General features: G+C 55.0%; 2 protein-coding genes across 2 annotated transcripts; one reads left to right on the forward strand and one right to left on the reverse strand.

The window, feature by feature from the left end:
* Nucleotides 1-2,167: 2,167 nt before the first annotated feature.
* On the reverse strand, nt 2,168-2,482 carry SPRG_15887 (hypothetical protein; the record flags this gene model as incomplete). Its single annotated transcript, XM_012355094.1, has 2 exons — nt 2,168-2,189; nt 2,220-2,482. 2 exons carry the CDS (start codon nt 2,480-2,482, stop codon nt 2,168-2,170), a joined length of 285 nt encoding a protein of 94 aa, XP_012210484.1.
* Nucleotides 2,483-9,303: 6,821 nt separating this feature from the next.
* On the forward strand, nt 9,304-10,265 carry SPRG_15889 (hypothetical protein; the record flags this gene model as incomplete). The annotated part of the gene is made up of 5 exons (XM_012355095.1): nt 9,304-9,484; nt 9,536-9,729; nt 9,776-9,842; nt 9,893-10,059; nt 10,113-10,265. The coding sequence occupies 5 exons, from the start codon at nt 9,304-9,306 to the stop codon at nt 10,263-10,265; spliced, it is 762 nt and encodes a 253-aa protein (XP_012210485.1).
* Between the last annotated feature and the right edge of the window lie 1,110 nt (nt 10,266-11,375).

Genomic DNA, 11,375 nt, shown 5'->3' on the forward strand with positions numbered 1-11,375 from the left:
CTCTACAAAGATTAACATCAATACCGACCATTGAAAAATTGACAGTTGCGTATACCTCGATGTGACTAAACCACAAGGTTCGTAGCGCATGCAAACGACAAAGCGGCGCATGCACCGGGCCATGCGTCAGCCGCCGTAGCTCCTCCAGCAACGGTTCGTGGTCTGTCTCCACGATGCGAATCGGGTTGGCGTACAGTGCGGCGACGGCACCGACCAACTGGATCCTCGGCGATTCGTCCTTGAGTAGCTCAACGATCGAGACGTTGGGAATGTGAAACAAGCGCGCGCGGCGCTCATTGATCTTCCACGCAGCGACACCGACAAGTGGCAGCGGCACAAGTGTCCAGAGCAATGTTGAGAGACTGGCGTCGGTCGTCAAGACTCCAATGGACGCGAGCGTCGTGTAAATTGCACTTGAGAAGGCGAGCATGCGAATGTTGTTGGGGACGCTTCCGCTGCCAATGCACTAGTAAAAAATGTACATCGGCATCAATATTGCCATGAGAAAAGAAATGCATGGGCGAAGTACCGGCTGGGTGCGGTACGAGTACTCGAGGAGAAAGCCCCAAACGACGAGGAGACCAGTAAGGAGGCCGATCGTCTTATTGCGGCTGGCGTCCATATTGCTGGCGAGAATCGACATGATCGGACTGACTAGATAGCCACATTTGCTAAATGCATAACACGAATGAATGAGTAGTGTACGTGTCCGGGCCATGACGATGAAAAACTGGTAGCTCGGCTGAAAACGAAAGTCCATGGTCGTCGCCCGCGGCTCGACATTCATCTTGTGGTGCAGCGCACCGCAATAGTGCAAGGCGAACGAGATCAGTCCAAGCGCCTACACACAGTCTCCGTCAGTACATACATGTCATAACTAGACTCCATGGAGTGCATCGGGGCAACCCAAAAGTAGCCAAAGCGGTCGATGCAGTCGCAGACAAACCCGCCGGGCAACGCAACGTGCTCGACGTCTATTGGGCACGTCCCAAAGCGAAGAAAGGTCGCAACGATTGGGATATAAAACAAATCGTAAGTCAGTGGCTGCAGCAGTCGCTGGCGAAGGTCGCTGCCTACGCGATTTGTGACGCTACAGTAGATACGCCTGAGAATTGACAGTACATCGCTTGGCACTGTGCGTGAGAAGCATCAACCCGCCGCACGAAAAGGCGAGGAGGACGTCGGCCACCTACATGATACGAGTCTTCTCGTCTAGTTACACTACAAGGCATTTACCTCGTGCTTGAAGTTGAAGACACTGAAGAGGTACTTCAGTTCGACCACCGAACCCGTAATCCGGAACGCAAGACCCAGCGGCACGAGGGCAAACTCGGGAAGCTCTGCCCACATGGCTAACAGCCGCATCGCGCGCTGGAACTGTTGTTGCCGCAGCGACCGGTATTTGCGCTGCGAGAGTGCGATCGCGATGCCTAGTGTGACGCTGTTAGGTACTAGCTCGATCGTTGTTGCAGAACGCACCTTGGGCGATATGGTCGTGAACGGACGTGGCATCCCTTCGAAAGAGACCATGAAGTGCTCCGTTGCGCCGAAGCATGTACAGCCCCAGGGCGATCCACACGATGAGGTAGAGACAGACAGGGACCAGGCGTAGCCAATTCCAGCCACATTGATTCCAGTCCGCGATGGTGCAAGAACCGCCATCGCCAGTGAAGCACCTGGGGGGCATGGGGCACAACGCCACGTACAAAACCGTACAGGTAATCTATTTCAAGACCGAATTATGATTGCTGTGGGGCTTCTTGATAACTCAGTCGATCGACCTCCAATACAAGGACAAAGACACAGCGCGGCATGTAGTATGCACGCCACATCCAGACTGATTGCGCGACGCACCTGCGTGCCGCCGGCGCCAACCCGCATCTGTGCAATATGGCACACAGGATTGCACATGGAAAGTGTGCGATCGCCATATCGATAGGATGAAGAGACATCAAGCACTGCGCTGGGTAAAAGACGGCATGATGGTGCCCGCCGTCTGCGTGTCATACTGGTAACGAGTCGGTAGCCCTGCCAACCCGCACGTGCTTTCTCGTGGTCTTGGACGGGCCATGGGCCTCCGTTTTGCTTGTAATAACATCGTACAACACCCATTTCCATTTATTTAAGTGGTGTTCATGCCAAGTACAAGCAGCGCGAGAGGCGGCGACTACCGTCGCCACCACGGTAACCTACGCTGCGCCGGCGCGAGCGCTACATACCCTGACACGTGTGGCGCAAAGAAGTCGTAGATGGCCGGGTCCAGCGCCGTCTCGACAAAGTCGTGGATCGCGCACTCGAGCGACGCGTTGTATAGATCGATGGCCTTTTGGATCACGTCGGTGAAACCAAACTGCACGCTTTCAAGTCGAGCCGTCGCGTGCAAGTCGTAGGCACTGGCAAGAATCTCGATGAACTTCTCGCGCTGCGACCGCCGTCGGTCCACGGCAGCGAGGACCTCGAGCTTGACAACGGCCGGCGTCATCTCAGGTGGCTGGGTCCGCAGCGGCGACTGTCGAGACCGAATACCCAACGTCCCCACCGACGCATTTAGTCGAAGTGGCATCAACCTGACCGACGCCAATTGCTCGGTGACACTGCTTCGTCGTCGCCTACCCGTCGCGCTGTGCACGACCGTACTTGTCACTTTGCGTTGCGCTGGTGGCTCGGGCGCCGGACTGACTGCCGACCATCGCCGTGGACGCGACGAAACAAATGGTCGTTGCGAGGCCTCGGCCGGTGCCACCGCCTCGCGCCTCAACGCAGACTCGCCAGTGAGTGCCAAGACGCTTTGGTAGCTGCGCAATACTTGTTTCAACGGAGCGAGACCCATTCGTGCAGTCGATGGCTCAGCCTCTAAGCTGACGGCCGAGTACTGGGGCGACAATGCCTTGTGTCGTTGCGGGGCCCCGGCTGGTACCACCGCCTCCCGCCTCAACGCAGACGCACCAGTGAGCGTCAGGGCGGTTGGACAGCTTCTCAATACTTGTTTCAACGGTGCGAAATCCAGTCGTGCAGTCGTCGGGTGAATCTCAAAGAGGTACGTGTACACGCGCTCGAGACAGTCGCTGATCCGGTACACGTGCGGCCAGGCGGCCAGCGCCACCTCGACGCTCTCGATCGCTACCGGCGTCCAGCGCCGCGGTGGTGCCTGCGTCGTCTTGGCACAGTCCATGATCAGCGCCAATATCGAGGCACACTTGGTCACAGTCGTCCGACTTTGCACTTTGAGTGCAAAGACAAAGTGGTTGACGCACCCCGGGTGCTCGAGCCAGAGACTCACGGGTGTGACCTTGTCGAGCGTCGCGTTGTACAAACTGTGAGTAGCATCGATGATGTGCTTGGTGGATCCGACCATGCAGAGTGCGGATAAGATCTGGAGGTAGACGACGGGCTGGAGATAGAGGTGGCCGGTGCGGTACCACTGGAGAAGGAAGAGCGCGCATTCACGCATGCCGACGCGATCTTGATGCGCACAGCTCTGTGCCCAAATGTCAAGAGCCAAGCGAAAGAGACTGTTGGCTGCCGTGATGGCGTCGTCGGGCGGTTGAGTGTGAGAGATCCAGAGACTGCCTCGAACGTTGACGACGCTGCATAGTGGTATTGTTCTGGCTGCTGTATGTGTCGAAATGTGATGGACAGAGGGACCTCTAGAGGGACCCATGTTCTGACGGGACGCCCCGCTGTAGTTGCTGCGCGCAATACTCGCTAAAAACATAGGAAGCGACGACTGACGTCTGCCCACCCGCTGTTCGACGACCAATGCGAGTGTCGCACTCGATAGCTTGTTACTTCGTGGTCGCAAAATGTGCTGACGGGGCGGTCGGTCGCCATTGGCCCGATCCTTGAGCCAATAGTTTAGCGGAATTGCCGTCGACACGTCACCAATTACAGGCAGTGGAGCTTGTGCGACAAAGCTCTACAAAAGCATTATTCACGACATAGGCGACACATGGTAGAACAGCTGTGTATACCTCGATGTGACTAAACCACAAGGTTCGTAGCGCATGCAAACGACAAAGCGGCGCATGCTCAGGGCCATGCGCCAGCCGCCGTAGCTCCTCCAGCAACGGCATGTGGTCTGTCTTCACGATGCGATTCGGGTTGGCGTACAGCGCGGCGACGGCGCCGACCAACTGGATCCTCGGCGATTCGTCCTTGAGTAGCTGAACGATCGAGACGTTGGGAATATGAAACAAGCGCGCGCGGCGCTCATTGATCTTCCACGCAGCGCCGCCAATGAGTGGCAGCGGTACAAGTGTCCAGAGCAGTGTTGAGAGACTGGCGTCGGTCGTCACGACACCAATAGACGCGAGCGTCGTGTAGATTGCACTTGAGAAGGCGAGCACGCGAATGTTGTTGGGACTGCTTCCGCTGCCAATGCACTAGTACATCAACATCAATATTGTCATGAGAAAAATGTACAAAAGCATGAGCCAAGTACCGGCTGGGTGCGGTACGAGTACTCGAGGAGAAAGCCCCAAACGACGAGGAGACCAGTATGGAGGCCGATGGTCTCATTGCGGCTGGCGTCCACGTTGCTGGCGAGAATCGATACGATTGGGCAGACTACACAAGCCAGGCTACATGGGTCATGTAGTATCGAACGGGCTACTACGTGTCCGGGCCATGACGATGAAAAACTGGTAACTCGGCTGAAAACGAAAGTCCATCGTCGTCGCCAGCGGCTCAACGTGCATTTTGTGGTGCAGCGCGCCGCAATAGTGCAAAACGAATGAGATCAGTCCGAGCGCCTAAACACAGTCGTCGTGAATTGACGCACAACTGGACTCCATATAGTGCATCGAAGCAACCCAAAAGTAGCCAAAGCGGTCGACGCAGTCGCGGACAAACCCGCCAGGCAGCGCAACGTGCTCGATGCCCATGGGGCACGTTCCGAAGCGAAGAAATGTCGCGACCATTGGGATATAAAACAAGTCGAATGCGAGTGGCTGGACCAGTCGGCTTCGGACGGCGCTGCCTACGGGGATGCACACGTTCTCGCTATTTGTATGTGGGAATATTGTACATTGCTTGATGCTATACAAGAGAAGCAATAGCCCGCCCCACGAAAAGGCTAGCAGCGCATCGGTCGCCTAATTATAAGAAATGAGTTCTCATCATTACGTGAGACGAACCTCGCGCGTCAAGCTAAAGGCAAACAAGACGTATTTCAATTGAAACACGGAGCCTGTGATGCGAAACGCAAGGCCCAACGATACGAGCGTAAACTCGGGCAGCTCGGCCCACATAGCTAGCAGCCGAACCGCACGTTGAAATCGCTGCTGCCGCAACGACCGGTATTTGCGCAGGGATAAAGCGATCGCGATACCTACGACACTCGTAGGCCGCAGTAAGATCGTTTATTTAGAACGAACCTTGGGCAACGTGGTCATGAACTGAATTCGCATCGCTGCGAAAGAGGCCATGGAGCGCTCCGTTGCGCGAAAACATGTACACACCGAGGACGATCCAAACGAGGAGGTTGAGACACACGGGCGCGAGACGCAGCCAGCCGTATTCACAGAGACTCCAGTCTGCGATGGTGCATAGACCCTCACCAGCCTTGTCGGATGTAAAGCACTGGGGCATGTGGACGAAAATAGGAACTGGGAGGGGGAATACGATTGTATTTAAAGCTCTTACACATGGGTTATTTAAATATCGCACGGGGATTGGCCGGCAGTGGCATCTGGTCGAAACACGTTGCAAGAATATTTTGCCGGTGAGCGATAATAATATTCTTGCGACGTGTTTCGATGCGAATATTCTGACCATTCATTGATTCCTGACCATGATTTCTCTTTCGCATCGCAAACGACCCAAAATTACATCGATGTCGCAGCGTGGCTGCTTCGAATTCACTGAAATTGACTCTGCAAGCCAATCACCCGATGAAATCTGGTTGGAATTAAATTGTATTACCTAAAAACTCGCAAGAACTGCGCCTCAAGGCTCGTGTGCCGACGGGCGCATCCATCAGACATAAGAGTAAAAAAACCAACGTACCAATACTGCATTCACGAGACAGCTTTTTTATTGACCCTCTCTGCATTGAAGATGCAAGGATGAAGGTGTCAGCGTTCGAGATGGAGCGCAGTCATGCGGTTCGAAAAGTAGGCATTTGCCGGACACCGTCTTCGTCGAGCCAACAATCTTTTTCATCGATATGCGCGATCCACTGTGGCGAAAGGTACTTGGCGGAGTAGCAGACAATATATTATGTCCAAGGATCCGACAAGCGAGGGCGCCAGCGCCAGCGCATGAGGTCTCTGAGACGCATAAGGTCCCAGAAAAATATGATCCGGCACGTCATGTTATGCACTATTTCTATGACATGTAACTGATGTCGTTGCCGCCACGTACTAGTACGCGACAGTAGTATGCCAGACGTGTGCCATCATTTTCAGCTAGATCAACTCTTTGCGGGCGATTGTTTAATCGTCAACAAATCACCAGCCAGCTCAGATGCCTTGAACCTGGTTCGTATCGTCGTTCTCGCTGCAAGTGCTTGAAGGCAAACGACGAACAGGTACCGGCTACTGCCCTTCACTTCAAATGGACTCGGTATTTTCCGCTCAGCAGTCCGGAGCATTCGTCGCGCCATGCCGGGCTGCACTAGCTGGCTAGCTCAGTCTGTCAGCCAAGCCGGCAACCTGGCTCATCTTGGGTGCTCCACGCGCGCCAAATCACCGAGGCAGCGTTCACCTCCCCCTCGGTTCATACACTTCGATGCTGGTCATCAAGTTTCACGTACAAATGCAAAGCGAATTCATGTACTATTTCTCCTATTGGTGTGAGACTCATCGCGTTTTCAGACGATGCCACCACTTGGACGCCTGCGCAGTCGCGCGAGTGGCCATGTAGTGCTCAAAGAATGTGCGAATCGCCGGGTCGAGTGTCGTTTCAATGTAATCGCGCAGCGCGCACTCGCGTGGTGAACGGTAGAGCTCGACGGCGCGCTCGATGGCGTCGCACGGCTTGGTACGTGCTTCGGCCGACGACTGGAGGTCGTAAGCGCGCTGCAAGATCTGAACAAAGTGTGTGCGTTCGGTGCGTCGTAGTTTGGCAGCTGAGAGGACTTCCATCTTGGTCACACCAACCAAAACCGACGGTGTGTTTTCTAGACCAGCCCCGACGCTGGCTCGTCTCGGTTGACGTGGTGCCGACGCTTTCATAGGGCTCGTGTGCATCGCGGCAGGCTGAAGCGACACGTCGCTGGTTGCGTCAATGGCCTTTGCAATGCCAGAGGCTGCAACGAAGGACCCCACCTTGGTTTCCTGACGAACGATTGTCACCGATCGTTGCTCGGGACCACTTTTGTTTCCGGCGCACGTCTCCGCCGATGGCGGTAGTTTGATCGAGCTGCCGTCGCTAGAGACCGCTGCCGCAGAAACGGGCGTGGTCGGACTAGATATCGGCGTGACCGCGGTCGGTGTCGGCGTCTCGACGATATCACACGCCATTGGTTCTACCTGCCGCCGAGAGGATTCGGATGGAAGTGGATGCACCGAGTTGTGGCTGCGGGCAAGCCTGGCCGCCTGCGCAAAGCTTAGCCTCTTACTCGATGGCGTCTCACGATGCGAACTGCCGCCCGGCGACACCAACGGCTGGAGCCCGTCGTTGACGTCTGTCGTCAAGGGCGCCGAGTCGTCATGTGGTTTGACATTCGTTGGCGAGGCGCTGTGGCACTTGGACTGACGCACAGCACTAGCTATAATTCCGTGCAAGCTGCGTAAGGTCGGCTTCGGTTTTGGCGGCACTGGTTGCATCTCAAAGAGGTACGTGTAGACACGCTCGAGACAGTCACTGATCCGGTACACGTGCGGCCAGGCGGCCAGCGCCACCTCGACGCTCTCGATCGCTGCCGGCGTCCAGCGCCGCGGTGGTGCCTGCGTCGTCTTGGCACATTCCACGATCAGCGCCAATATCGAGGCGCACTTGGTCACAGTTGTTTGACTTTGAACTTTGAGTGCAAAGGCAAAGTGGTTGACGCATCCCGGGTGTTCGAGCCAGAGACTCACGGGTGTGACCTTGTCGAGCGTCGCGTTGTACAAACTGTGGGTAGCATCGATGATGTGCTTGGTGGATCCGACCATGCAGAGCGCGGATAAGATCTGGAGGTAGTCGACGGGCTGCAGATAGACGTGGCCACAAGAAGTATAGAAGCCACAGAAGCATTGCCTCTATTTTACAAGGAAAAGACGCTCTCATCGCCGGAATGAATTCTGAATGGTAACATTAGTCGGTCAACTTTAAAAAATAGCTCGAGATATCTGGGGCAAAATTATGCCGTCGGGGGGTCTGAACATCAGAGGAGGCGGTGAGCACCAGCTCGGTTAAAGGCGCCGACAGGAGAGCGGCTCAGTTTTGGGACGAAATCTTGTTTGGTCGTTAGAACACCTCGTGTACGAGCTTGTCGTCGTCGTCGCCGAGCGAGAACTCGTGCCAGTGTCTAGTATGGGGGCTAAAACCAATGTGATGTGCGCACGCAAGTGAGTTTACACAAATGCGCGAAACCGGTTAAATCGAATTTATCCGGTATGTGCCGCTTGCATAGGACGGACGGGTAGCGATAGCAACTCATACTAGTAGTAGGATCCACCTATCACAGCCCTCCGCAAAAAGAGGATATATGATGTCGGATGGAGATGCTCTTAGTGCCCTGTGCTTCGCATTGAAGTTGCGGGTATGTACGTGTGGTGCTTCGCCGTCGAGTACCTGTCGTTGTCTCGCTTCATTCGATCATTCCACGTGCCAATTGATTAATCACCTTGAAGTGCAGGTCGATTGGCCCGACCTGCAGCATGCTATATAAATTCCTACAAGCAACTACTACAAGTGGGGTTCAATTTCCATCTTGTTGCGCTAATTTTTCTCGGTTTTTCAATGAACAAAAAATAAATTCCGTCGCATGCATTCCAACAGGAATTGGGTGTTTCGCGCCTGCAAAAAGTCAAAACGGTCTTTTCAAGAGAAGGCGGCTCAGCGAAACCAACGACTGGTCGGAAGAGCCTAGCATTCTAGTTTTCGATCTCCGCTAAGCAACCCGCCACGCCTCACCCGGGGTGCAGCGGTAGTGCAGACCTTGCGCCCTTTTTCCCCTGAGCAAAGAAGCCATGTGAATTAAAACCGAACCATACCGGTTACAATAATGATCAGTACGCAACCAGTGCCGCCATGTTGATCACGTTGTCTATTTTTGGCGCCAAACGGTTTTCGTAGGCGCGTGACATCCCACATCCGCTCTTTCTATCCTCAGTAGCCATGCACCCGCGCTGTTTTGCCGACGGCAAAGTCGACGACATGGTCGCGTGTGCAGTGCATCACTGGGATGATTGCGGCTACGGCTGGCTACGTCTCGCACCCATTTTTCTTTGCTTATGCCTCTGGGTGCTTCTCGGTGTCGGCATGCTCCGGCGCCACGCCGCGCTCCACGGTCTTTTCCGGAGCGACGCCGCCCGTGTCCACGAACCCATTGCGCAAGGTGCAACCTAGATCCACTGATGTTCCGGTATCGAACACGTGTCGTATCTAGGCGTTGCGATCGCTCTCTCGCAGCGCACGTACCGGTCGTTGCGACAACAACGTTTTCAGCGCGCCGTGCGACTCTTGGCCATGTGGGTCGAGGCCGCCGAATTCATTCTCGCGCCGCTGGAGCTAGCGTTTCGCGTCACGGGACATCTGCATGCGCTCGAGACGATCTATTCAAGCATCCAGTTTGCCGGCGAGGTCCGATGACGAGAGGCTAGTGGCGTGTCTCATATTCTATGTGTAGGCCGGTAACGTGGCGATGACCCTTTTCGGTGGTATCGCCATGCTGGTCTTTCATCCGTTCAAGCCATGTACGCTGATAGCTGCTTGTACACAGATTTTTGTGTGAATTGCCGCCTAGGTCACATATTTCTTGAGCGCATTGTCCACCCGCTGGCATTGGATTTGCTGTACATTCCGATGGTCGCGACGTTTCTCCGGCTCGGCACGTGCCCAGTAGACGTCGAGCACGTTGCGTTGCCGGGCGGGATTGTCTGCGACTGCGTCGACCACTTTGGCTACTTTTGGGTAGGCTACTTTGTGTACGAAATAGAACTCGTCTCAACAGACTATGTGTGTAGGCGCTCGGACTGATCTCGTTCGTCTTGCTCTATTGCGGCGCGCTGCACCACAAGATGCACGTCGAGCCGCGGGCGACGACCATGGATTTTCGTTTTCAGCCGAGCTACCAATTTTTCATCGTCATGGCCCGAACACGTACACATGTATGGTAGTATACTTCACCATACTAACAACCCATGGTGTAGTGTGCCCAATCGCACTGATTCTCGCCAGCAATATGGACGCCAGCCGCAATGAGATCATCGGCCTCCTTATTGGTCTCCTCGTCGTCTGGAGCTTTCTCCTCGAGTACTCGTACCGCACCCAGCCGGTACTTGGCTCATGCTTGTGTACACTTTTCTCATGACAATATTCATGTTGATGTACTAGTGCATTGGCAGCGGAGGCAGTCCCAACAACATTCGCGTGCTCGCCTTCTCAAGTGCAATCTACACGACGCTCGCTTCCATTGGAGTCTTGACGACCGACGCCAGTCTCTCAACACTGCTCTGGACACTTGTACCGCTGCCACTTGTCGGTGTCGCTGCATGGATGATCAATGAGCGCCGCGCGCGCTTGTTTCACATTCCCAACGTCTCGATCGTTGAGCTACTCAAGGACGAATCGCCAACGATCCAGTTGGTTGGTGCCGTCGCCGCGCTGTACGCCAACCCGAATCGCATCGTGAAGACAGACCACTTGCCGTTGTTGGAGGAGCTACGGCGGCTGGCGCATGGCCCGGAGCATGCGCCGCTTTGTCGTTTACATGCGCTACGAACCTTGTGGTTTAGTCATATTGAGGTACACAACACACCTGCTCAATCTTGTCGTTCATAATGCTTTTGTAGAGCTTTGTCGGACAAACTCCACTGCCTGTGATTGGTGATGTGTCGACGGCAATTCCACCCACGTACTGGCTCAAAGACCGATCCAACAGCGACCGACCATTACGCCGACCCTACGTTCGGCACAAATATGTCAAGATGACCGCCGACAATATTGTGCGTCAGCCGCGACTCACAGCACGCCGATCGTCCCTATCGTTTGTGGTCAGCGAAGTGCATCAGCGCATCCAGAGCCAAAAATCGAAACAACGAGACTCGGTTCGCTGCTCCACGAACACGAGTACCACGGCGCCCAACGATCCCACACCGTGTCACATCGTCATCATTCGCGGTTGTCCGTGGCTCTCTCAATCTCAACCGCCCGACGACGCCGTCGCGACAGCCAACAGTCTCTTTCGCTTGGCGCTCGACATTTGGGCACAGAGCTGTGTGCATCAA

Source organism: Saprolegnia parasitica, assembly GCF_000151545.1.
Source record: "Saprolegnia parasitica CBS 223.65 unplaced genomic scaffold supercont2.205, whole genome shotgun sequence".
NCBI lineage: Eukaryota > Oomycota > Saprolegniomycetes > Saprolegniales > Saprolegniaceae > Saprolegnia > Saprolegnia parasitica.